Raw genomic sequence first — 27117 nt, forward strand, 5'->3', positions numbered from 1 at the left:
TCACACCCGGCGGCACTCAGGCATTATTTTTCGCTCTGTGCTCAGAAATCACTCCTGATAGGCATGAGGGACCATATGGGATGCTGCAATTCAAACCACAGTCCGTCCTGAATAGGCTGCATGCAAGGCAAATGCCTCACCACTGAGCTCTCCGGCCCTAAAAGCACCACAGGTTTCTGAATGACGCCCAGGGTTTCCAGGGTGGCCCAGCATGTTGGCAGGCCTGGAAAAGCAGCTGTTACTGTGGGGGCAGATGCCCGGTGGAATGGCCGGGCCTGCAGCTCTTAGCTCTTTACTCACAAGCCCTTCTTACCTTCTCAGATTTGTCTTCTTCTTCTTCACGGCTGGAGCGCCGAGGTTCTGGGGGGCATCTCTGAGCCCAAAGCTCTTTGCCACGTGGCCGAGATGGAGTGCGCGGACATGGAAGATGTGCTTCAGGTGGCGTGGGTAGGTGGTGTAGGAGCGGATGAAGGACTGCAGTGCTGAGGGTGGAGGAGAGAGGTCATGAGCTGCCCACAGTGTGCATCCCCAGCAGCCATCCATTGTACAGACTCCCAGATCCCCCAAAACCAGCTCTGACCAGCCATGACCATTGCTCAAGTATATCTGAACAAGCTGAGAGTCGTGAATTTCCTGAATCATTTGTTAGGATCCTCCTAGTCTAGCTAGGACTAGGAGGGTGCTAGACATATGTGGGCTGTGTCCAGGAGCATCTCATCTTTGGAGCTGATGGTCCCTTCCTTGTCAATTTTCATCTGCACCTTTCTATTTGGACTGAGGGGCCTGGGCCATACCCTACAGTGCTCAGGACCACTCTTGGCAGTGCTTGAGGAGCCCTATGGTGTGCCAGGGATGGGACAGGTGAGGGCTTTACCACTGGCCTGGTTCTCTAGTCTCCCTAGTTGACTTTCTATCTTTTTTTGTTTTTGTTTTTGGGCCATTACCAGTGATGCTCAGGGCTGTCTCTTGAGTCTGGACTCAGGGATCACCCCTGGTGGTAGTCAGGGGACCTTATAGGATGCTGAGGATCAAACCTAAATCTGCTGTATCCAACACTAGTGGCCTCCCTGCTGTGCTATTGCTCCAGGCCCACTGCCTTTCTATTTTTTGAGCAGTAAATATATGCTGTGGTTCCAACATTCAAAAGGTTCCAAAGAATTCACTCTTGGTAGTTCCTGAGCCCAAGAAGAGTGAGAATGGGGCTGGAGAGATAGCATGGAGGTAAGCTGTTTGCCTTGCATGCAGAAGGACGGTGGTTCAAATCCCGGCATCCCATATGGTCCTCCAAGCCTGTCAGGAGTGATTTCTGAGTGTAGAGCCAGGAGTAACCCCTGAGTGCTGCCGGGTGTGACCCAAACAAAACAAAACAAAACAAAACAAAACGAAGAGTGAGAGTAATTTCTGAGATGGGGCCTCTCTAACTCCTCTCCTGGGCCACCACCTTCTGGAGCAGCCACTGTTGACCAATAGTATCTCAAGAGCAATGTGATTCTGGACCCAGATTCACTTCCCTGAAAAGATCTGCTTGAGATCGGGTTAAAAACACATTGAAAGGCTAGGGCCAGAGTGATAACATAGCAGTAGGGCATTTGCTTTGCATTTGCTTTGTATGTAAGTCAACCCAGGATGGACCCTGGTTTGATCCCCAGCATCCCATATGATCCCCTGAGCCTGCCAGGAGTGATTTCTGAGTGCAGAGCCAGGAGTAACACCTGAGCTCTGCTGGGTGTGGCCCCCAAACAAAACAAAACATCCAAAAACACCAAATAAAATAAAATAACAAAAAGCCAATAAAACAAACAAACAAAAAAAACACACTGAAAAGGGATAGAGCTATAGGACAGCGGGGAGGGTGTTTGCTTTGCATGTGGCCAACATGGGTTCAATCCCAGGCATCCCATTCCCTGAGCATAGCAAGGATGTCCTTGAGTGCTGAGTAACTCCTGAACATTGCCGAGTTCAAATAAAAACAAAACTATAAGTGTGTGTGAAACTTCGTGTGAGCGTTTGTGAGTGTGCGTGCGTGTGTGTGTTCGTTCGTTCGTTCGTGTGTGTGTGTGTGTGTGTGTGTGTGTGTGTGTGTGTGTGTGTGGTGTGTGTGTGTGTTCGTTCGTGTTCCTTGGGATTGAACCCAGGGCAAGTGCTGGCTGATCCTGGCCCTACAACAGCATCTCTAGTAGGGAAAGAGCGACTGAAGGTACTGGGATCGCACAGATCCTTAGAGCCAACCACAGAGAGTCTCTCCTGGAACCTTCATTCTATTGCAAAGACTGGGGAAGAGAAGGGGGATGTGCTAAGCTGACTACCCCAGGAAAGATCTTATCCATCTAGTGCCCCTGAAGGTTGAGCAGCAACGCAGCCCTTGTCCTCTCCCTCTCCTGTGCCTAGTGTCTAACCTAGAGGCACCCTCTTGCACCCCGGTGCAGAGCCCACACCTTCAGGCAGACTGGCAGCAGAACTCAGGCCCAGCTGCTGTGGGCCAGGCTGTGGAGCGGGCTGGCCTGGCGAGTTTGCCCGCAGATTACACCTAATATCTGGCGGCACCTGGAGAGCGGCGTTTATGAACAGTAATAAAAAGTGTCATTTGAGCAGATGAGCTCCTGGAATGGCCCTGGGAACCCATCAAAGCTCTGTTTACCGAGCAAAGTGAGCTCCTTTTCCCAATCGATGGGAAGCAATAACCAAGCCACCCTGGGTACAGTGGGGGCAGCCGGCACTTTTTTTTCCTCTGGGTCTGAGGGTCACACTAGGGGTGGGGCTGTGGGGTGAAGGCCTGCACCCATGACTCTTGCACACAAAGCCAGTGCTTTAGCCCTTTGAACCATCTCCCTGGCCCCAGCAGGAGCAATTTCTTTTCTTCTGGGGGTTCTGGGGCACACCCACTATGCTCAGGGGCCCAATTCAGAGGTTGGCTGCATGCGAGGCTGCATCCTTCCCTGCTATACGGGTTCTCCGGCCCACGCCTAAAATTTTCTCTTGCGAAGGCCTCTGCTATTCTCAGGGGACCAATGGCTCAGAGAAGTGGTCAGACTTCCACCCCTCAAGGGGCCTGTCTGGCCCTGTCATCCCTCGGCCTTTCTTCCTCAATCCCCAACAGTTATTCTGGTCTGAAAACAACTAGTGAAGTCAAAACATGCTCAGCCGGGTAGGATATGGCTCAGCGGAAGGGAAGGGCAACTGCCTTGCTGTACGGCACATGTCTTGGAAGGACGCAAAGCTGAATTTCCACTCTTCAGCTAGGATGGCTCCCATGCCATGCCCATCTTTCCAAGGAGCCACTTGCTATTGCTTGGCATCTTTCCATGGAGCTTCCGGCCCTGTCCTCAACTGGGGCTGGTCTCATAGAGTCAAGGCACGGTGGGTTTTGCATCCAGCTCTCTCACTGGCTCCATGGTAGGGCAGCCCACATATGCAGGGTCTCTTCTAAAAATGAGGCGGCTGTGGATAGGGCAGGGTGGGTGGGGTGCAGATAAATAATGGTTGTCTGTGACGGGGAACTTGAGCACAGCAGAGGAACTGATTCCTGGTAGGTGGTGGCCTTTAGAGGAGTTCAGCTAAGATCCTGTGGACATCCTGTTCTGATTCCTAACATCAAATCTACCTTTAGGGGCATGGTTGAGGGCAGGCAAGGAGAAAGTACAGATAATACAGGAGTAAAAGGGCTTGCCTTGGGGCCAGAGAGATAGCATGGAGGTAAGGCGTTTGCCTTTCATGCAGGAGGTCATTGGTTCGAATCCCGGCGCCCCATATGGTCCCCTGTGCCTGCCAGGAGCAATTTCTGAGCCTGGAGCCAGAAATAACCCGAGCACTGCCGGGTGTGACCCAAAAACCACAAAAAAAAAAAAAAAAAAAAGGGCTTGCCTTGCTTGTTGCCGACCCTCTGAACCCTGACACTCTACATGGTCCATCCAGGCATCTTACTTGGAAGGGAGTTCTCTGGATCGAGGGGGAGAAAGGAGACTGTGGAAAGTTCAGAAACCATGTCACCCCCTGACTCTCAATGGTGACAACAAAAGCCACTTTCCTCTGGCCTTCAAGAGAAGGGCAGGGTGAGGTTAGCAACCACTGCTGCGGGGTTCTGGACTCTGAGAAGCATGTTTCCCAGGGGGGCAGTTTGAGGTCTTCCCATGTGATTTGCAGGCACAGGACTTGGGATTTATAGCACTAGATTTTTTTTTTTTTTTTTTGCCATACCAGTGTGTCCAGGGCCTGTTTCTGACTCTCCATTCAGGGATCACTCTTGGTGAGGCTTGGGGGTCCCTGTGGAGTGCCACAGACAGATACCAGGCTGGTTGCGTGCACAGCCAGTGCCCTTTCTGCTGTGCTACCTTCCCAGCCCCCAGTTTGCACCTCTTGGATCTCAAACTAAAAAAGGAAAAGTGAGGAGAGCACAAAGTAAAATAAGGGCACTAGATATGAACCACAAGTGGGCAGAAAAGCCAAAGGCAGATGCACCGAGGCTGGTAGTCACTTGCTCTCACCATGAAGATGGGCCCAAGGGCATGAGGACTCATTCCTGGGGGTGGGGGGACATCACAAGGCCCAGGGACAGCAGCATGGCTGGTCCCACAGTGACTCATATACTCAGTGGTGCCCAGCCCCCAGAATGCATAGCTGGGAGCAGCTGAGAGTTTGGGGGAGAGGCTAGGAGATCAGGGCTTCCTCTCAGAAACTCAAGGAACAGGCGTGCAAAGTATCAGTCCCATATTCCCCAGAGAGATGGCGTCACTGTCTGTCCCGTGTGGGCAAGTGGGCCTCACCTTCCGAGGCTGCCTAACTCACCTGAGATAACTGTCACCTCACTAGGTGCCCCCAAAGCCCAGCAGCAACACTAAGGCAAAGGCATGGGCTTGTCTTGTTGGTTCCCTTGTACCTTAAAGTTCCAATGCCCCACAGACACTCCTGGGGCACTGATGTCTGGATACTTCAGAGGGACCCGAGAGCAGCAACTCATGGTGGCCCCATCTGTGGCTGTTTCACACACGAACCTGAGAGAGGGTGCCCTGTGCTGACCCCTCCTCAACAGGGTAGGGACTAAGAATTTGCTGAGTCACCGCTTCTTAAACAGGGGTCACCCTGAGATGATATTCAGGGCCTGGGCTTGTCAGGCACATACAAAACAACCCACTCTGGCCCGTGTTCTCCTCCCCATAGCGCTTGGCCATGGCCATGGGTCTTGACATGAATTGCACTCACCACCCTCCAGCGTGCTTGGATCTGGTTCCAAAACCCTGGGGTTGCCAACCCTCAGTTCCTTCCCCACTGGTTTTCTCAGAGTGCCTCGCTAACTCACTCACTGGGGCAATTCTTTCCTGTGTCTGAGCTTGGGACCTGCCTGAAGCGAAGGCAGGAAGGTGAAGGGTTCCAAGCACCCAGGCTAAGGCCCAGTTCAGTCCAATGTTCAGTAACTGAATGCATAGAAAGGAGAGCAGTCCTGTGGCCCTCCTAGGCAGCTCCCTGTAGCCCCTACAAGTGATAAGAATCTGACCATAGGGCCTGGAGAGATAGCACAGCGGTGTTTGCCTTGCAAGCAGCTGATCCAGGACCAAAGGTGGTTGGTTCAAATCCCGGTGTCCCATATGGTCCCCTGTGCCTGCCAGGAGCTATTTCTGAGCAGACAGCCAGGAGAAACCCCTGAGCAATGCCGGGTGTGGCCCAAAAACCAAAAAAAAAAAAAAAAAAAGAGAATCTGACCATAACTATCATCTCTTCTACGATATCACTATGGGAGGAACCTTGAGGTGGTTTGAGGTTCTAAGACTGACCCTGGCACAAGCCCCATTCTATAATCCAAATTGGAGACCCTAGGACAGTGATGGCTAACCTTTTTGAGCCTGAGTGTCCAAGCTGATGCATAAAACCAAAAGAATCTCCTCAAAGTGCCAGCACGTCAATTAAACCTTAATAACAAGATGTTAGTATCACACTCGCTGCACTGTATTATCTTTTTGGGGGGGGGGTTTGGGTTTTTGGGTTACACCCGACAGTGCTCAGGTGTTTATCCTGCCTCCACGCTCAGAAATCACTCCTGGCAGGCTCGAGGGACCATATGGGATGCCAGGATTCGAACCAATGACCTTCTGCATGAAAGGCAAATGCCTTACCTCCATGCTATCTCTCTGGCCCCATGTGGACCTTCCCACATTCCAGCTGCAAGGCCTTCAAGTACCACAACGGGCATGCGTGCCATAGGTTTGCCACTGCGGCCCTAGGAGATATATCCTTTCTCTCTCTTTCATGTAGTCACTGCTTGGCTGTTTCCCCACCCCATCCCACCCTTCTTTCTTCGGGGGGGGGGGGGGGGGATGTATCAGTCTCTCCAAATCCACTGTTCCAAGCCACAGGGAATCAGATCACTAATATCCAATGGCTCAAGTCAAAAGTAAAGCCAAGACAAAGTCCTACTGGAGCAAAATCCGGAGATGACAAACTACATGTAACACTCCTCCACAGTGTGTGTGTGTATGTGTGTGTGGGGTGCTGGTGGTGGTGGCAACTAAAGGCCAGGACCCCAGTGGGTGGTGCCCCTCCCAGGTGGTTGTGGATCCACCTACCTTGCTTGGCCCAGGAGACCCTCCGCTCGTCAGAGTGCACGTAATCTTCAAACACTGTCTGCAGGATGGTGGCGCGTGCCTGGAGGTCCTGGGGGCCCAGGCCACGGGGGTGCTGGGCGAGCGGAAGGATTAGAGGAGAGGAAAGTCAGAGTCAGGAATAATGAAGCAGTTTCTAATAGATTTAATAACAGTAAAACCACACAGGAAGCGCTGAGGGGCCCGCGGGGTAATCCTTTCAATATTGCTGGGGACGGGAAGAGGTGGCAGAGGCCGCTAAGTCGGGCCCAGAACTCCTCGCTCTTTACTCACTTACCTCTCCTCCCAGCCTCTGATCATTCCTACTCAAAATCAAAGGCCATCCAGGGCTCTGAGGACGTTTCCTAACCTGACTGAACTACTGAGGACCGTCCCTGAACACAAGCTGTTTCCAAATGAATTTCGTCTCGCTCACTTGTTAAGGCTTGAACCCATCTCTGTGCCTCACACGTGCTCCAGCAGTTCCATCGGAGGAAATGGCCAGACGTGTGACGAAAATAGGGCTCCCTTTCCTCCTTCCCAGGCCCTGTGAGCACTGCCAGGCTGCTCTGCAGAGCCCCTTCCTTCAGAAGGTCCAGGGGCTTGACAAGTCCCACACTGGGAGCATGGTGACTTGTGGGAAATGGAGTGTCCTTCCCTGAGAGGCCCCCAGGGGAGCACGGCTTGGCCCCTTTCTGAATGGCAGGAAATGGCCATGTAATCTCACCCCTTCCAGCCTGGACCTTGCAGCCAGGGTCACCTGGGTGGGCCCAGCTCATGCCTCCTCTGGCCCTAGCCCTGGTGAGGTCTGGGCAGGGCCCCAAGGGAGAACAAAGGAGCTCAGGAGTGAGGAGTGACATTCATTCCCGCAGCCCCAATACTCAGCATGGCTTGGGGTCAGCCATATCACTTCTGCTCCCCATGTGGAAGGACACTGCGGCTGTAAACGACCAGAACTCCTTTCTCTGGCTTAACGGATGGACAGACAGACATGAGGCGCCAACTTCCTGGTGCGGCTGCCTGTGTTTGTCACCTCAGCAGGCATCTGTCACTGTTGCCATCTTCACCCAGGGCTTTTTTTTAATATGAATGTGAAATTAGCAAGGGTGCCCTTTCCCCCGGCGGACAGAATCCTCTGTTATTAAAAAGTAAAGCACTTTAATAATGAAAACTTTTCCCTCTTTTTCCTGTGTTTTAACTGTTTAAAATTAATGAGAAGGGCAGAATGGTTGTCAAAGCGATATTGAAAGCCGGGCAGCCAGGACCGAGTAAGCACAAAAATCCCCTCTAGAGTGTTAAATAAACACAGCTCCAGCCCTCGCGAATCCCTCTGTTGGTTATTGTATACATTCTGTAACAGCTCTCAGAATAGATCTGAGAGCCAGGGAGGCTGAGAGGGTTCAGAATTCCAATAAAGGCCTCAAATTAAAGACAGCCTGGTGCGAATTCCTGGAGAAAATTAAAGAGACCTCAAGCTTAAGTGACAGGTGACTTGCTTCGGTGACACGGCTGTCAGGGGATTTAGTGATAATATGGCAATATATTACAAAGGGCTTTTCTTAGGCCCCCCTTTAGGTTTCAAATGAGGTATCTTTTCTTTCCCAGCCAAGCCAAAAAAAAAAAAAAAAACCCTCCACATACACATCTATAATGGGAGTGTGTACAAGCGAAGTGTGTAGGTAAAGAGCAGAGAGCTGCCAGGTTCACACGGCTGAGCGCCCAGGTCAGTTTTAGGAAAATAGAAGCAAAAGTTAATGGCTGGCTGGATGCGCCAAGGAAGAAATAGGGTCCCAGGCCCCCCTGCACTTTGTTTTCCAACTGACCCCCCTGGAGAATGAGGTGGCTTTCAGGTGGCTTGTGGGGAGGACAGTCTAAATTTAAAGCTGAAGCTAGGGGGCTGTGCTCGCTCGCTCACTCAGCAGCCCCGACAGGTAAAAGCTCCCCTAATGAGGCGGGTCAGACCCTGCAGGGTCAGACACCCACAGTGCTGGCTTCCATGGCTTCCTCCCACTGCTGCAAACTCCATTCTGGTTAATAAAGTAGCATGCAGCTAGTGGACTTTGGGGTCGGCGAGGAAAATTCCTGGGTCCCAATCTATCTGCATGTACTGCCCTTTGTCTGGAAGGCCCCCCGACCCCTGATGCTGGAGGAACCTCAACCGAGAAGGGATGAAACAGGGGTGTTGTGCTGTGATTCCACGGGACTGAAAAACTCAAAGGAAAACCAGCTGCCTTTGAGCAGACGCTGCGGAGAGAAACTCGGCACCTGACTAGGAGCAGCACATGAGCCTGAGATGAGCAAAGGATGATCTTTGCTGTGTGGGATTTTGGGATGCAGATGGGCCTCTGCTCCCTTTCTCGGCTCGTGTCTCCACAGTGCCAACTTCTGAGGTATTTTTAGTCTAAAGGGGTGGATTTTTGTTTTAATCACTCGATTGCCAGGCCAGTCTCACCCTCATGGTCCCCGGAACCTTGGGCGAGCTTCCCAGCCAAGTTGAAAGATGAAATTTATTCTCTTTGTAGGAGGTGAAGACTCAGAGACCAGCCGCGGGCATGTATATTTCATAGACCTAAATATGAAATATACATTTTACAGAGGCCTCCTCGCTCCTCCTGCTCACCGGCTCTGCGGCAGGGCTGCCGATGGGACACCCAGACCGGACACATGTGTGTATGGGGAGAACTGGTGCTCTGTAATGAGGGTCTGGCCCGGTGTGGGAAAGGGCTCCCTGTTGGGCCCAGGTCTCTCTATGTGCAATGCCAAGAGCTGGGGAAGGTGCCTCATGAGAGAACAGGAAGTGGAGCTGGGATCGGGGCAACCCTCCTCCTTGTTCTCGAGGGTCTACATGCAGGACTCAGACTGTGATAACTAGCAACAACACGAACTGAGGCTTTCTCTGTTCTTTGAGTTAAAAGTTAAATTTGACACAAATATTTTTTTCCCCAATTAACTGGTTATTTGAGTAGGTGAAAGCCCGACATGTTCAGCACTTTCTCTCTCTCAGAGATATGTCCTTCATGTCTCTGCAGTGGACGAAGCTTGACTGAGCTGTGCCCAGGCCAGGCCTTAAATGGGAACAGGGTTTCCTGGGTTACCGGCCTGCACTTGACCTAGTGCCTGGTGCTGCTTGCAGCCAACATTCATAGTGGGAAGCCAGGCCAGAAGAGAAAGAGTAGAAAGGGGAGGATGTGCTCCAGTGGCAGGTCCCCCAGGTGTGATGCCAGGATGTAGCTCTTAGTCTGTGCCTTGCTGGAGCACCCAGTGCCAAGCTACAGAGGGCAGCTGCCAGAGTGGCAGCATAGCATATTTCTGCTGAACAGAGCAGAGGGCTCTACAGCTGCCCTGCATTTTCTGGGGGCACCTGCTCTGGGATCCTGGCCCCAAAGACCATCCTAGAAACAGTGCTGGGGAAGCCTGGTCTGCTCAAACCTGTGCCCACCTGCCCGCCTGGCCAGGCCCCAAGCTGGTGCCAGGAATTGAGCTGGCAGGAGCTTCCAGACATCCTCATCAATACATGAGAAGTGGGGCCAGGAACGGGGACCAGGCTTTAGGCATGAGTCAGGAAACCAACCCAAAAGTCCTGCACTCAGTCCCTTCAAACCACAGGCCCAGCCACTTCTGCCCAGGATCTGTTCCCGTGGTAGCCACGGATGCTAATGCCACAGGAAATGCGGCTGCCAACAGGCTCATCAGGGCCAGTCAGGGCCACAGCCACACTCCAACACTGACATGGCCCACAATGGGCAGTAGAGAAGTGCCCAGGGTCCAGGAGTGACAGCAGAGCCAAGCACACTTTCCTGTGAGAGGAGGGAGCGGTCTTCCTCTCCAGGCACATCCTGTACTATTCCTGCCCCTCAGAGGTTTGTCTACTTTCCTGCAAAGAAGAACCAAACATCCACCTACCAGCAAGCATTGGAAGGTCAGGGAGTAGAGGTCAGGACACAGAGGTCCCACACCCTGCCCCCCCCATCTACTTCCTTAAAGCTGGGCCTGCTTTGGGCCTGGCTATCAGAAGCACCCCCACCTCACCCCAACTTGGCTCTGAACAGGAAGCGAGCATCCAACAGTCGCCCCCAGTGGTCACCAACACTGATGGAGCCTAAGGTAGGTGCCTGCGTGGACTTGTGCACTGCTGGGCCTGGGGTCACTACCCAGCATCAGAGCATCTGTCTCAGCACCTCAACTCCAGCTCTCAGTCGATTAAATGGTGAAATAGAGGGTTGATGGGGAAGGCTGACGGAGACAGGAAGGATGCCATATGCCACTGGGAAGAACTTCTTCCAAGCCCAGACATCGAGGAGGGACCCCCCCACCCATCCCACATCCCTACCCTGGACTGGGACAGGGCCCGCAGCAGAGGCTCACCTGGTCTGCCCAGCGTGTCCCCTGCAAGCAATCCTCTCTCATCAGGACAGACAGAATCGTGTCCATCTTCATCTCCGAAAGGCTAAGAGCAAAGGGCAGAATGTCAGCGCCAGGGCTCCACGTCTCTCGCTGCCGGCCTTCCCCTGAGGGTCTCAGACCCTGAGGAGTCACAGTCCCTCTGTGATGTAGGAACAGGCCAGGGAGCCAAAGGCTTTAGCGCCTCAGTCTCTTTCATCCAGTCCTCATGGGGGAGCCCTCAGGGGAGGCAGCAGGCCCTGAGTCCCTGTCCTTGTCCCCCACTGGCCCAAGACCCAGCCCCACTCTCCTCCCAACTAGATTAGGGGTGACGACAAAGGGTATAGCATTCTAACCTGGAGGGGACAGTAGTGGCCTCAGTGCAACTAAGGGGGTGGAGGACACTATTCACTTCAAAGAGGTAGATGAGGGGGGGTAGGAGGCATATAAGGGTTTTATTTAGGAGGCAGGTTTATTTCTGACTCCGTACTCAGGAATTCCTCCTGGTAGACATGGAAGAACCTTAAGGGATGCTGGGGATCAAAAGCAGGTCAGCCTTGCACAGGCAAACCCCCTCCCCCGCTGTGTCTTTCTCTGGCTCATTAGTTTTTTTAAAAGAGCACAAACCAAATAATCTTTGGTCTGAACTGAGTAATTCAGACTGGCTTGGGCACCCTGTCCCACTCCTGCCTGTGGCTGCACAAAGAGGTGGCAGAGCGGCCCATGGGGCACAGAGCCCCTCCTTTTTTTTAAACAAAGGGGACCCCTTGGGTCTCAGTGAAAGGACAAAGATCCAAAACTGTCTCCAGCTCCAAGGGGAAGTTGATAAGGCCTTTACACAGCAACAAAGCAACCAAGATGTTCTCAGGACATTTTAGAGAAGGGAGGGGCAGCAGGCCTGCTCAGAAGCCTCAGGAACAAGGCCCGGCCACCACACTGCCCTGCCTAGGCCTCTGCACACAGCGTACGTGTCTGAGCCTTTGGGATTCTGAACTCAGCTTCTCCCACCAGTTTGCAGCCTGTTCTTAGTAGGCAGTTTCTTAAGGATGTTTGTATAGATGAGCCAACACATACAAGACCTCGCCTTGCCTTGCCTAGCCTCGCCTCGAGCCGTCTGAGACGCCCTTAGTTACCCAGGCCAGTTTTCCGTTTGCTTGTTTCTGATCCAAACCTGGTGGCATTCAGAGCTCATTACTGTGTTTAGGACCAGGGTTTTCAGATTGGACCCGCATGGCCAGACGCTTCCTGGAGGTTGTTTCAGGACCCCTGGCAAAGCTCCCCCCAACCTTGGATGGTCTCCCCATTCTTATGCCTTGCTCTCCAAGTCCAGCCCCAGTGTCAGCTCCTGAATAGTCTGTAGGAGATGGGGGAGAGACTGGGGGGAGTCCGGCAGAATGGGCCCCAGGGGTTCGGACTAGACTCAGCTCACCAAGAGCGGTTTCCCCACTTTCTGATTGGGATTCGACCTTGACAGCAAGCCCTGGGTGTGCTTGTGCTCAGGGACAGAGAAGGAGCTACAATCCAGGGTTACAGCTCTGGCCAGACTATTGTCCAGTCTAAGGGGAGTGAGGAGCTCTGCAAGGGGGAGGGTGGGCGAGGCCATAGGTCCCACTGCCACCTGTTATAGCAGGATCTGTGGGCATCACCCAAGAGCCCCTCACCCCACACGGAGGTCTCTGTAGCTCTCTGGGCCTTCAGGCACACATGGAGTACAGGGGTGCTGGAGACAGGCAGGAGACACCATTATGCTCTTCCCAGCGCGCCAGCCCATGCCTCTCCGACCTCAGGGACTGCAGTACCCCGATTGCTGTATTTTTGTGCCCCACTAGGATCCAATACACTGAGTCCTGCTGTAGCAAGACTCAACAACTAGAGCACAACACTGCCTGGGTAGATGACTGCTCATAGGAGGTGAAGGGTACATGTCTCAGCCCAGCGCCTTTCCCCTGTGGGTGTGGTCGCAGGTGGGCTGTTAGCAAAGTCACTAGTATCAGTGTGGGCAATATGACGTGAGAAAATCTGTAGGAAGCTGGTCTGGGGAGCTGCCCCACTGCAGTGGCAGGACTAGGAGAGGCAGGGATAGGTGCGAGCACCAAGCACCTCAGCGCCTTCCCGGGCTCAGCAAGCATGAAGAGAAGCGGGAACTGTCAGGTGCAGCTGACGCATTGAGGCTCTGATTCTTGCCACTGGCTATGCTGGGACTCATTTAGGGATCACAAGGGTTAATGGCTCTCCGTCAGCTTACAAGGCCCAGCCACCGGAAAAAGCGACAGAAAGTTAATTAGGGGAGATGAGCTGCAGGCCTGCTTCGGTTTCTGACTCACTTGATTCTGTGAGCAGCCAGCGAGCTGACATATTCTGCCTCGGAAGGAGCCAAGATGAGCAGGCTGCTGCCCCGGCAGCCAATCCGGGCTGTCCTCCCGACCCGGTGGACATACTCAGCAGCCGATGATGGGGCGTTGTACTGGAGAGAGAGGAGAGGGTTCGCGTCAGGGGCTGCCCAGCCCCACCAGCCTCCCTAGTGCACACAGGCCAGGCCCCTCCCGGGAAGTCCCAGCACAAGCTTGGCTGCTTGGGCCTCGACTTGCCCCTGCCCACTTTCATTTCACGGCTCCGCAGGTCTCCACAGCTGCCTCTGCAGCTTTGCGCAAGGTGACTGCGCCAGGTGCAGTGCAAGGAGGCACCAGCCTGTGACCTTGGCCTACTTCCCTGTGCCTGGGCAGAGACTGGGGTGGGTGGGGTGGCCCAGGGCCTCCAGGCATCTGTCCCTGAGGACATGCTGCCTTGGGGGCTGGAGCTCCAATGTGGGGAAGAGCAAGCTGAGAGCCTGGCAGGCGGTGGGCACAGCCCCGGATCTTCTCTGTCTGCCCTCTCCCTGTGGCCACACAGGCATGTGGTTTACACCAGGCTCTGCACCCAGTTGCCCCTGACCACCCGCAGGCCCAGGAGTGGCTCAAGGGGTTGAACTCTAAGTCAGAGTGCCCCGAGGGCCATGAGGAGTGACCTAAGGAGCCACCCAGTGTGGCCCCAAACTCCATACAACAGCAACCACAATGAAGAGGGTATAGGACAGTGATAAATGTGTGCAGGGGCCAGAGCCAGACCCAGATGGATGCCCAGAGACAGGCATGAACTCATGCACATGCAATAAACCTGAGCACAAGGCACACGTCCTACACAGAAGGGCCAGAAAGCTTTCTTCTGCTTGTCAATGAGAAGGAAGGCCTCAGAGCACCAGCCTCATGCACAAAAACAGGCTTCAATGTGAGCGAGCAAGGGTCTGTGTCAGGTGTGGGTCTGTGAGTTGCGTGAGGGTCTGTGTGATGTGTGAAGATTTGTGCGAGGATCTTTGGGGGGTATGTGCATGAAGGTTTGTGTGAGCTGTGTGAGTATATCCGTGAGTCTGTAAAGGCCTGTGCCTGCAGGTGGGCACAATGTGCCACCGTGGGCTATCGTTAATCCTGCAGCCTGCCTGCTGGAGGAAAAGCCTCAAGACTGAAGGATTCCTCTACTGAGAATGGAGCACTGACTCATGACCAGACACCACTGCCTGAGCCACTCTGGAAATGGACAAACCTGCACGATCCATGTGACTAGAGGAAGATCCAAGCCCCGCGCGGCAACGTCCTTCAAAATAAAAAAGATAACAGAGCTGATCTCCCCAACAGGACATGTGGCGCACCCAGGAAGCACCCACCTCCCCCAGCCCCTGTGCCTCACACCTGTGCTCACTCACACGCTCATGCTCACAGTCTCATTTCTTTACACCCATGTGTGAAGTCTAACCCGTGTTCCCAATTACACTCACTCATACTACACATACCTTCACCTACACTCACCCACACTCACATACACCAAGTCTGCACACACAACTTGAGGGAATCATCAAGGCGCATTCTGTGGTGGCAAATGCAGACCTGGGGGCCACTCTGTGGACACTACTGCTGAGGCCATCAGGACCCACCTAGGGCAAACGCCCTAACCCTCTGTGCTATCACCCCGACTATAATTCTCACTGAAGATTTTGAGGCATGGGCCGGAGATATTGCATGGAGGTAGGATGTTTGCCTTGCATGCAGAAGGACGGTGGTTTGAATCCCGGCATCCCACATGGTCCCCCGAGCCTGCCAGGAGCAATTTCTGAGCCTAGAGTCTGAAGTAACCCCTGAGCGCTGCCAGGTGTGACCCAAAAAAAAAAAAAAAAAAAAAAAGATTTTGAGGCATGATGCTGATTTGAAAAATTATAATCCCAGAGGCAGGGTGCTTATTTTGTAAGAAGCTGACCAGAATTTGGTCCCTGGCATGTGATCCCGCATGGTCCTCCAAGCCCGCCAGGAGTAAGCCCTGAATATTGCTGGGTGTGGCCAAGATCAAAAAAGTAAAATCACAATCCTAGGCAGTTTCTGCATAGAGCACTTTAAACCACGGTCTATATCTCCCCACCCCTCCCCTGCCTGGCTTACTAGGACTTTGAGGGAAATGGAGGACAGGAGTAGGTAGGCTTGTGCATCCCCTACTGCTTCCCCCCACCCCCAGATTGACAGGCCTTCCCTGTACGGTGGAGTGAAAGTAAACACACAAAGGGCATCAACCTCCCCTGCCCGCTTCCCAAATCCTAAGTGCTGAGGGCCTGGAACACAAGGTGGAGGGCTCTCCCAAGAGGTGGACAGAGCCGATTCTTTCATGAGAGGCTAAAAGGTGCCACATCAGCAAACTCTGCTAAGGGATGTTTTTGGGAGGGGCTGTGCGACTCAGTGAGGCCCAGAGTGAGGTTTTAGCACTTGACCACCTGACAAACAGGCTACAGGAAAACCTTAGCGCTGCCCCAGAGAATTTAGATAGTGCCACTAGGGGAGACACAAACATCCCCCACCCCACGGCCCAGCTTGGCTCAGGGATGTAGCAGCCAGCCCCCAAACAGAGAAATGGCCTTCAGCTTTAGCTGCACATGTCAACTTTACTCACTCTCAGGGTCTCAGTCTACCTACATAATGGCTGAGATCCCCTTCACCTGTCCCGAGGCTAGGGTGTAGAGCAGGGGTCTCAAACTCGAAGCCCGTGAGCCATTTGCGGCCCTCCATACAACATTTTGTAGCTCTGCCCTAGAGGAATCTTTTTTGTTTTGTTTTGTTTTAGTTGTTTGGGTCACACCCCCCAATGTTCAAGGCTTACTACTGACTTTGCAGTCAAGGATCACCCCGACTTTGCCTCCTGCGGCCCCCAGGTAAATTGAGTTTGAGACCCCTAGTGTAGAGTGAGCGGGGTCAGAAGTCGTTCTGTCCCTGAGGCTGAGATCCAAAATAAGGGGGCCAGGAGCCACTCAGTCCTTGATATTGGGGGGCAGAGTGAGTGGGGCTGGGGGGGTCTTTATCTGTCCCTGACATTGGGGTATAGAGAAAGAGGGGCCACTCTGTCACTGAGACTGAGGTGAAGTGAGCAGGGCTGGCAGCCAGGGGCTGAACAGTGCACAAAGGAGCAGGCTGTTGAGAGCTCAGTGCTTCTGCATTTCATGAAGTCAGGAGTGGGGTGACATAGGCACCCCTCCACTGCCCACAGCCCCAGAGCACCAGGAGTGGGTCCCCTCTGTTGGAAGGACGCTGCTGCCCAGCACCTTCAGGTGAGCAGAGGCCAGGAGGCCATGAAGGCTCTGAGAGGCCTGCTCCTGGCCCACCCTGCCCCACTGTGCTCCTTTCACCTAATTAGGGCAGAAGAATGGCTGGAGTCAGTTCTCAAAGACACTCCGGGGGGAGAGGGAGCTGGGCCTGACGCTCGGACGCCTCCGCGAGACCGCCGAGTGCAGATGGAAGGCAGCTTGCTCAGGTGCCAGCCTGTCAGTTGGATTAAAATGACTCATTTATTTACCCAAGAACCTCACAAAGTGCTTTTACTAACGGGGGGCGGGGGTCTGCCAGCACTGGGGGCCGGACACGCGCAGTGCTGCCTCGGCCGCCTTCCTGGCCTGCCAAGAGTCATTATTGCCGTGTGTGGAGAGCCACCAGCGGGGTCCAGGCCCCCGTCGTCCCGGTGACAGATTGGGCCGTGCAATCAGAGGAGGAAGGAGAGCGCACAGAAGCTGTCAGAGGCGAGAGAGTTTGGCTGCGGCCGCCAAAAAGCTGGCACCATGAGTTAGCGTGACTGGGTCAGCAGCCAACACGCTGCAGCCGATTCTGCCACCGCACAAAGGAGACAAAGTGGGGAAGAGAAACTTCTCCGATGAAGCACCTCCAGAGAAGTGCGGAAGGGAGACACTGGGCTGGTTCTAGGGCTGCACTGGCCCATACTCAGCATGGTACAAGCTCCCAGGGGGAGAGAACCCAGAGGTCCAGACATGACTGTATGCTCCAATCAAAAACAGACCTTCAAGAAGCTGCCAGGGGCCAGGTCCCAGGTCCGGGCTCTGGGGATTTCCTGAGAGAAGCAGGCACTGGGCAGCAGCTGCTACATTTCCCCTGCAGAGCTCAAGGCCCCTTCCTGGTGGACGGCTCAGGCTCGATCGATGGACAGTAGGGAGGGCATTTGTCCTACACATATTTGACCCAGGTTTGATCCCCAGCATCCAATCTGGTCCCCAGAGGACCACCAGAGTGATCCCTGAATGCAGAGCCAAGAGTAACCCCTGAGCATCATTAGGCATGGGCCCCAAAAACCAAACAAAAAGACCAACTCAACCTCTGCTGGACCAGTTGCTGTCTCAGGGACAACCATGAATACCCAGGTACCCCCAGAAAGTTGAGATCCACCCTAGAAGAGATGCAGTGTGAGAAGCACCTTCCCTGCTCTTGTTATTTCTCCTCAACAAATAGTTAAAGCCCATGCTGACTCCCCACCTCTGGCTACAGCCATCTTGTCTTCCCTCTGACTCCAGCCACCCACCTTCCTTCAATGACTTCCTGGTTCTTGGCTCCAGGGGGAAGCTGGGCTCGGAGTAGACAGGTGCTGCTAACCCCAGTCTTTCCTTAGCTCTCCCCAGAGACATGTTTTTTAGCTTTCCATAGTTGAGGCCTTGACCAGCCTGTTTCTATCCCCTGCACTCACATCCTATTGGCTGGTCCCAAGTCTATGCCCCTCCTCTTATGCAATATCCAACTCTGGCCCCCTTGGACTATCCTGGGTGCCCAATGGTCACGGCAGAGAAAGCTGGTGCCAAAAACACATATTCTGATTTCTCCCAGAAAACTGTGCTGACTCCAGTACCCCAAACCCTGCATTTTCTGAGATGCCTCACTGCGCACAAAGAGCCACTGTATGCAGTGAGAGTGAGAGGGGTGGCCTTGCTTCAAGCAGGTTCCAGTGAGGAGGAAACACCATCCTGAACAGCTGCAAGGAACAGGAAGGAGTGGGCAGACTGGGGTATGGGCAGACTGGGGAGCATGACTGCAGTGGGGGAGGTCAGAGGGGAAAGGACTATGGAGCGAGAGAACTGTGGAGTGGGAGGAATGAGGAGCAGGAGGCTTCTTAGCAGCAAAGGAACTACACTGGGCAGGACTGGCCACACCACAATGACCAACTTTCCCATGTATCTGACTTTGCTTGAAGTTCTTCCATGGACAAAAAGATGGCACAGAGGTGAGTGTGAAAGGGGCACATGCCTGCCCATCTGCCCTCCCCTCAGAGTATCATGCAAAAAAAAAAGTTGCTAATGTCTCTTGAGCTTCCTGTTTTTTTTTTGTTTGTTTGTTTTTTGAGTCACATGCGGCAGTGTTCAGGGGTTACTCCTGGCTCTATGCTCAGAAATCACTCCTGGCAGGCTCGGGGGACCCTATGGGATGCCGGGATTCGAAACACCGTCCTCTGCATACAATGCAAATGTCTTACCTCCATGCTATCTCTCCGGCCCCTCTCTTGAGCTTTCTGAACTGGTCAGTAACGGGATGATTTCCCTCCTCTTTGTAGGGGGATTTCTCAAACCATCACCCAAGGAAGTCATACCAGCCCAGACAACACAGCTGGGGTTAGAGCCCTGATCATAGCAACAAGTCATGTGGGGGATGAGCCCCTGAGAATGGTGGCAGTGCAGGAGTGAATGATCAATTTTGCATCCATTCAAGGAAGGATCTAGAGGTGCGAACCCTGCAAACGGCCAGGCCTGCAAGAGGTCAGGCAGCGGGGCATAAGGCAGAGGACAGCAGGTAGAGACTTCAGCATGGAAAAGCTTTCTCGGCGCTAATGACTCCCGATAGCTCTAATTTACAGGTCTGGGGTGGGCAGAAACCTCCGAGATTCACACCTTTTCAGCCCAACAGCTGCCACCATTAGTGAGCAAATCACCAGGCCTCATGCTCGGTGGCCACAACTCTTGGTGGCATAGCCCGGGGACATGACCTCAAGCAAAGGGCAGCACATCCACCTGCCGGCTCCTTGGAGTTGGTCACTGGAAGGGAGCTGGGCCCTGTCGACATGTGTACACACACACACACACACACACACACACACATACAGACGTGTGCACACACACTAACGGATGACTCACGTACCGTACAGAAGAGCACGCCGCTTCTGGAGCGTGAGAATTCTTGGAACACTGCTGTTCTCTCCTGCAATGAGATAAGGGCCCTTAGAAGCTTGGTGTCTGCTTGGGCTCTGTTCCCACCTTTTCTCCTGTATCACTGTGTTTGGGACTAGGGAGGCTACGCCCAGGAAGAGGAAGCAGTGAGACCTCCGCATCAGCACTGCAGACCCCGTCCCTGCAAGGCTGGCCTGACAGCATTAGCTCAGAAACACTACCAGCATACAAGGACAGCCAAGAAAGACCCTGCAGAAGACTTGAGGGGCTCCCACCCAGCGTATTTCAAATCAGCCTTCCTGCAGGAATACACTGGGATCAAGAACCACTCCCTTTTCTTACAGAGTGATTAAAACATACACAGGGCCGGAGTGATAGCTCAGCGGTAGAGCATTTTGCCTTGTATGTGGCCGACCCAGGACGGACCAGAGTTTGGTTCCTGACATCCCATATGGTACTGCGAGACTGCCAAGAGTGATTTCTGAGGGCCCGGAGATGTAGCACAGCGGCGTTTGCCTTGCAAGCAGCCGATCCAGGACCAAAGGTGGTTGGTTCGAATCCTGGTGTCCCATATGGTCCCCCGTGCCTGCCAGGAGTTAGTTCTGAGCAGACAGCCAGGAGTAACCCCTGAGCACCGCTGGGTGTGGCCCAAAAATAAACAAAAAAGAGTGATTTCTGAGTATAGAGGAGTAACCTCTGAGCACTGCTGGGTGTGGATCCCCCCAAAAAAGTACAAACAACTCCCCCCCCACAAACACACTTGTTTTCATTTTTTTTTTTGGGTCCACTCCTGTCAGTGCTCAGGGCTTACTTCTTCCTATCTTTGCGCTCCTGGTGAGCTCGGGGGTACTAAATGGGACTCCAGGGATCAATGGATAGGGCATTTGCCTTGCACATATCCATTGTATTATTGTTCCCTCCCCTAAAATGTATTTCTTTTCTTTTCTCCTCCCTCCCTCCCTCCCTCCCTCCCTCCCTCCCTCCCTCCCTCCCTCCCTCCCTCCCTCCCTCCCTCTCTCTCTCTCTCTCTCTCTCTCTCTCTCTCTTCTTTCTTTCTTTCTTTCTTTCTTTCTTTCTTTCTTTCTTTCTTTCTTTCTTTCTTTCTTTCTTTCTTTCTTGGTTTTTGGGTCACACCCAGCAGTGCTCAGGGATTACTCCTGGCTCTACACTAAGAAATCACTCCTAGCAGGCTCGGGGGACTATATGGGATGCTGGGATTCGAACCACCGTCCTTCTGCATGCAAGGCAAACACCTTACCTCATGCTATCTCTCCGGCCCTAAAATGTATTTATTTATTTATTTTTTTTTGGTTTTTGGATCATACCCGGCAGTGCTCAGGGGTTACTCCTGGCTCTATGCTCAGAAATCGTTCCTGGCAGGCTCAGTGGACCATATGGGATGCCGGGATTTGAACCACCGTCCTTCTGCATGCAAGGCAAACACACTACCTCCTTGCCCCCTAAAATGTATTTCTTAAAAAAAAAAAAAAAAGGTTAGGGCCTGGAGAGATAGCACGGCGGCGTTTGCCTTGCAAGCAGCCGATCCAGGACCAAAGGTGGTTGGTTCGAATCCTGGTGTCCCATATGGTCCCCCATGCCTGCCAGGAGCTATTTCTGAGCAAATAGCCAGGAGTAACCCCTGAGCACTGCCGGGTGTGCCCCCCCCCCAAAAAAAAAAAAGGTTAATGGGGCCAGAGAGATAGTATGGAGGTAAGGCAAGCAGAAGGATGGTGGTTCAAATCCTGGCATTCCATATAGTCCCCCAAGCCTGCCAGGAGTATTTCTGAATGTAGAGCCAAGACTAACGCCTGAGTGCTGCCGGATGTGACCCAAAACCAAAAGAAAAAAAAAAGGTTAAGAGACCCAAGGCACTTGCCTTGGAGGCAACAAACCCTGCTGGATTCAATTCCCTGCACTGCATATAGTTCCCCCAGCACCATCAGGAGTGATTCCTGAGCACAGAACCAGGAGAAAATCCTGAGCACCGCTGGGTGTAGCTCCAAAACAAAACCCCTACAAAAGCCATAGAGAATTCTGTGAAAACCAACAGAGCAACTGCAGCTTCCCAGCCCACCTGTTTCCATGCAAACTGGAACCCAGCAAGGAGCTGCAAAGAACATGGCCTCACATGCTTCCATGCACCTGCTCACCAGCACCACCAGAACAGCTCCTGGAACCCTTCTCAGGCCAGGGCCCAGCCAACCACACCATTTGATGAGACTTGGAGCAGCCAGAAGTTCCTGCCTGCTCCTAGCCGAGGCTTGGGCTGGCCTCCCGCTTCTCACAGGCATCCACCTTAGCCAAGGCAAGAGCCCCGGTGGGACAAGGAGACACTCCCCCCCTTACACACACACACACACACACACACACACACACACACACACACACACACACACACACACACACACGGAGGCAGAGATGGCTCAGGGACAGTGTCATTGACAGACTGTCCTGGGATCTCCCGAGTCCACGCCCAGCGCCTCTCCGGGTTAGTCAGTGTGAGACCTTGAAGCAGATAGTACCATGCTGTGATACCAGCAGACTCAAGGCACTGGGATCCTGAAGGTGAGAACCCAGAGTCCCTGAGTCTTCCCCAACTGGACTGGGCAAAAGCTCCTGGAACCCCAAGGTAGAGCAGCTGTGTCTCTAGGTGACCTTGAACAAGGTCATTCTTCTGAACTTTCATTTCCATCCCAGTTCAAGCAAAGGAGGCTGTGCAACGTTGACCGAGTCGCTGCCCAATTCCTAAGCAGTTCTGTCCCCTCTCTCCTCCAACAAGCTGCCCGGATCCCTGCTCCATCCTTGCTCCCTGCTCGGCGCACAACTGGAGCACATTTAGGTGCCAAGTCTCTAAGACTGCGTAGCCTGGTTGTGGGGAGAAGGTGAGCGGACAGTTTGGGGCAGAAACTCAGGCCACATTCCCCTCTTCTTCCCGGCTAAGTCTTTGCGTGTTTGAGTGAGCGAGTGAAGCCCCCAGCAGCCCAGCACCCTCCCACCCGCCACGCGAAGGGGACCGCTGCATCTTGTTGACAATGACAGCCGTCGTGCTCAGCGGTACCATATGGGAACCACAATTTAGCTCCATTAATGCTCTTAATTTGAAGACATCAAGCCCTAATTACACACTGGGTACTAAAAAGGCAAAACCCTTCCCCAGTGCCAGCTACTTAGTGGTCCTCTGTTGCCGGAACAGCTGGTTGAGGTAGAGTCCGGCCAAGCTGGGCCACGCGCTCTCTCAGGTGGAAGAGATTGGCATCGGGGTCGAAGCCCACAGGGCCCCAGCAACTCGAACACGGTCATTCATGACCTGGGTGGTAGTGCTCACCTCCTGTTCCATGCCGCCGTGCAAACGGAGGAAGGTCAGCCGCGGGGAGGCCGGGGCCTCTGAGCCTCCTAGAAGGGTCTGGATAAAGAGCGTGTAGTGGAACTCGACCAACTCACAAGTGGAGAAAAAGACAATCATCTTCTGGTCGCTTTCAAACTGTAAGACAAAAGGGGTGTGAGGGGCAGAGATGCTTCTGAGACGGGGCAGCAGGGAAGCAAATGTCTGGAGTCGTGAAGCCTGTAGATTGAAATGCCACAGAAGGAGGCCTAAACTGTTAGGAGGGCAGGGGACAGGAGAGCCGACGCAGGCCTTACTTTTGGAGCCCCACCGATGGACTCCTTGAGGGAAGGGCCCCTCAAGTTCCTTCCGATCTTCCCCTTCTGGGATTCCCTACATATCATGGCAGGCAGATTCCAGTGCAGGCAGTCACTAGGACCTAAGCTCCCTTATGACAATCCCAGCAGCACAGACCCAAGGACACTGAGCATAATACAAGGTGAAGAACGGGCACACTGGGCATGTACTCCAGCCTCTCAACACTCCATGGGAGCAGCCACAGTGTCAGAAGGACATACCCGGCACTTCTGCAAGATGAAGGCAGCCAGGCACACCAGATGCAACTTGCTGGGCACCACGGCTACGTGCTGCTCCAGACCCTGGGGCATCACAAAGCCATCCAGCTCATCCTCGGACTGGGACCCGGAATCATCTGAGTCTTCTTCGTCCAGCGAGCTGCTTGACCCAATGCTCTCATCCATTACAGAAATACTGACTGGGTCGTGCAGGCTGATGTCAGCGAGCCGGGTCACCGCTGAGGGCGAAAGGGACAAGGCAGGGCAGGTGAGGGGCATGTGCGCAGATTGGTCATGATCCTGGCACAAAGCTGTCTGCTGTTCACCTGGGGGACATCGCCAGTTCCCATCCCTGGCCACACACATTGGCACCTCTCAGTCCTCACCAAGGCCCCACCAGCCTTCATGACAGGTCTGTGGGCTAGTCTAGAATTCCTAGACTATAGGCCTTCCTGGGGACTTTGCTGGGGTCTCATATCCAGGAACCCCAAGAAAGAGCAATAAGGCCTGGCCATCCCCTCTCTGGACAAAGAGCACCCAAGAACAAACAAGGTGGGAAAGCCCTGGGAGAAAAGAATGAGTGCTGGACAAGGCCTCAGAGTACTCAGACGTAGCCCCAGACTGAGTGCTCAGAGTGAGGCCCAAACTGATCTCAGTAGAGGAGTCCTTGCCTAAGGCAGTGTCTACAGGGCAGAGGCCTCATAGGGCAGGGCTTGTTCTGCTGGGTGCCTGGCACAGCCGCACAGTGAGGCAAGGCCCATGGTGTCCTGTCCTGGTCCTCTTAACCTCATTTGAGTACTAGGAACGATAGCCCAACTGATGAGAGGGTTTCTGGGTCTCCTGGACCCCAGGGACATGTCAAAATCCTGGGACAGAGCAGGCACCCAACCTCCCTTTGAGTCCCAGAGTGAAATGCTACTGTCCCCACCCACGGAATACACTCCAGGGCACCATCCCCCCCACCATGAAGACACCCCACTAGGTGTCTGTCGCAGGGCACTGACCAGGGTACTGTCGCCCCCATGGGGACAGTCCCCAGGAGACTACTCATAGGGTCAGCCCCCTCCTAACGCCCCGACAACCTCTCACCCTCTGAGAGCGTGGCGGAGAGAAGGACGTTCTGGCGTTGTGGGCACTCGGCATCCAGAGCGTTGAGGATGACTGTAATGGCCTTCTCAAAGCCCATGTCCAGGATCCTGTGGCGCCAGGGAAGGCAGAGCAGTCAGCCACGTCCCAGACCCTGGGCTTGGGTGCTAGATGGCAGCTTGCTCCGGGTGGCCTTACCTGTCGGCTTCGTCCAGAATTAACCACCGCAGCCGATTGAACTGGATGTTCTTTGTGGATTTTATATGATCCACCAGGCGTCCCGGGGTGGAGATGAGGATATTGATTCCTTTGCGGATTCTGTTTACAGTTGTGTATCATAAAGGAAATGAATCAAGTGATCAGGATCAACAGAGGCACAGGAAGCATCAAGAAAGAAGATTCACATCTAGCAACCAGGGGCAAGGCTACAAGCTGTGACAAACAACCACTGGTGAGAGAGACATGTGAGTGTTAAATTTCCTCTGATTATTTTCCTGTAGAATTTAACTACTAAATTTGGGGGTGGGCAGGGCTTGGGGGTTCACTTTTAGCAATATCCAGGAGACCAAATGCAGTGCTGGGGTCAAACCCACATCAGAAAACAGCAAGAAAAGTGCTCTATCTACTACTCTCTCTTGGACTATCTCTCTGGCCCAAGAGCAGAACTGCTAAAGCTCTGACATTTTCTTAGAAGCATATAACACCTCTGAGAGAAAGTTGAATGATACAAAGCACTACCGTTTTATCAATGCAGACTCGTTCTAGAACATTCCAAATACACGGTCATCTTCTCGCCCATTTCTTCACAGTGTCTGTGCCTGTGAACTCCTTCCGTGGATGAGTCACCCCATGCCAATGTGCTCTAGCATCCTTCCACTGAGTTTGCTTTGTAACTTCCACACACTGGAGCTTGCTTGCTCTGTGCTGTTCCATCAACTAGGGAGAATAAATCTAATGCCTTGAGCAGTGCTTTATACCAGAGTATACATCTTTATACATCTCCAGCTTTCACCTACATGTTTTTAGGCTCCCTCCTAATTCAGTCTAGATACGATCTATGTTCTGGCATCAAGGAAATGTACAGACCCCAAAGTTTCCTTAGAGTTTATTTTCCTACTGGCAAAAAATGAGACAACATGGCTGGAGCTCCAGCAACTCTCTACTAGCACGAGGAACCCTTGAAGCCAAAAACCTCTTTGGGTGGCTCACAAAGCTCTGAAGGGCCAGGAAGGGCCCTTGCCAGGCTCTTTAGAGTAGGACTCTCAAAGGTCATCATTCGCGCTGGGACTAAATATGGAAGAACACACCTTCAAACAGAAAACGGGCTTCTATGAGAGTACACACGACTAAATGTGCCCACTAAGCATTAGCCTATGATACAATGAAAGTGTTTTTAGAAAATGAAGAGATGGGCCAGAGTGATAGCACAGTAATAGGGTGTTTGCCTTGCATGTGGCCGACCAGGGACAGACCTCAGTTGACCCCTGGCATCCCATTATGGTCCCCCGAGCCTGCCAGGAGCGATTTCTGAGTGTAGAGCCAGGAGTAATCCCAGAGTGCCACCGGGTGTGGTCCAAAAACAAACAAACAAACAAACAAAAGAAATAGAGAGGACCAGAGTGACAATGCAGGGGTAAGGCATTTCCTCGCATGTGGGTGACCTGGGTTCAATCCCCAGCATCCCATATGGGTTATCTGAGCACTGCTGGAAATGATTCCTGAATCATCCCTGACCATCACCAGTGTGGCCCGCAACTCCTACATAAAGAAAGCACACAATTTGAGACTTATCTGTGACATTTTTCTGATACCCTTGGCCAGTTCTTAGGGAATGAGGAGGAATCAATATTTGGGTATAAAAAGCAAGATGCAAAGTATTTCCTAAGACTATGATCTTATTTCTAGATAGCCACACCCACCTACCCCAAAGTCCCAATGTACTTAAAAAGGAGAGCTACTGAAGGAGTTCAGGGGACCAGAGCAATGAAGATAGGTCATGCATTGTCATCTACCCCAGCAGTCAGAGCCCTGGGACTCAGCCATCTGCAGAGCCTCTCAGGTTGCCACCAAGGCTCATGAAGAGAAAGGCAGGCCCATAAGTCCAGCACAAGGAGCCAAACCCCACCTGGCCTTTTCTGATTTCCTCTTCTCTCCACCCATTAGCACGCCAGGCACAATCCAGGTAAAAGGCTGCAGAGAGACAAAAAGCAGTCAGGGAGGCTTGGGTAGTAGTTGCTGCCTTACAGAGTTGGGGCAGACTGGACCATCTCCCTGTCACACTCAATTCCCACCATGACAGGCAGCAGTTTCCATCCCAGCAAGGCAACTAGTTGCCCACACTGAAAGGAACAAGAGCCTAACCTTGCTAGGGAGCATCCCTGCCCTTCCTTTCCCAGTGAGGCCAACTCGGTAACAGAAGGGCTCAAGTCTTGATCTAATTTGGGGACCTGGTAGCCTTCTGCACTGCTGCCTCTTTCCTTTTTGAAAGCACTGGAAACTTTCCTTCTTGAAGCTCTGGAAACAGTTTTCTCACTCAGCCGTCTTGGGGCTGGTTAAGAGAACAAAGCTGCAGGCACCAGAAGCTCGGGAGGTCCAGCCAGTCAGACCCAGGAGCTTAATAAGGTTTTATCAACGAGAGCAAGAACCAACCACCACCCAGCGAACTGAAGAAAATCCAAGGAA

General features: G+C 53.1%; 1 protein-coding gene across 1 annotated transcript in view; it reads right to left on the reverse strand.

Annotated features, from left to right (window-relative positions):
* Positions 1 to 27117, reverse strand: part of DDX31 (DEAD-box helicase 31) — a 50527-nt gene that overhangs the window by 7431 nt on the left and 15979 nt on the right. The window contains exons 9-19 of the mRNA XM_049774030.1: positions 26561 to 26625; positions 24634 to 24753; positions 24439 to 24545; positions 23353 to 23588; positions 22778 to 22933; positions 19424 to 19483; positions 14526 to 14576; positions 13274 to 13413; positions 10935 to 11016; positions 6555 to 6666; positions 314 to 482 (exon numbers count right to left, since the gene is read on the reverse strand). Coding sequence (XP_049629987.1) covers positions 314 to 482; positions 6555 to 6666; positions 10935 to 11016; positions 13274 to 13413; positions 14526 to 14576; positions 19424 to 19483; positions 22778 to 22933; positions 23353 to 23588; positions 24439 to 24545; positions 24634 to 24753; positions 26561 to 26625 — 1298 coding nt within the window. The remainder of the gene's footprint in view (positions 1 to 313; positions 483 to 6554; positions 6667 to 10934; positions 11017 to 13273; positions 13414 to 14525; positions 14577 to 19423; positions 19484 to 22777; positions 22934 to 23352; positions 23589 to 24438; positions 24546 to 24633; positions 24754 to 26560; positions 26626 to 27117) is intronic.

Source organism: Suncus etruscus, chromosome 5, assembly GCF_024139225.1.
Source record: "Suncus etruscus isolate mSunEtr1 chromosome 5, mSunEtr1.pri.cur, whole genome shotgun sequence".
Classification (NCBI taxonomy): Eukaryota; Metazoa; Chordata; class Mammalia; order Eulipotyphla; family Soricidae; genus Suncus; species Suncus etruscus.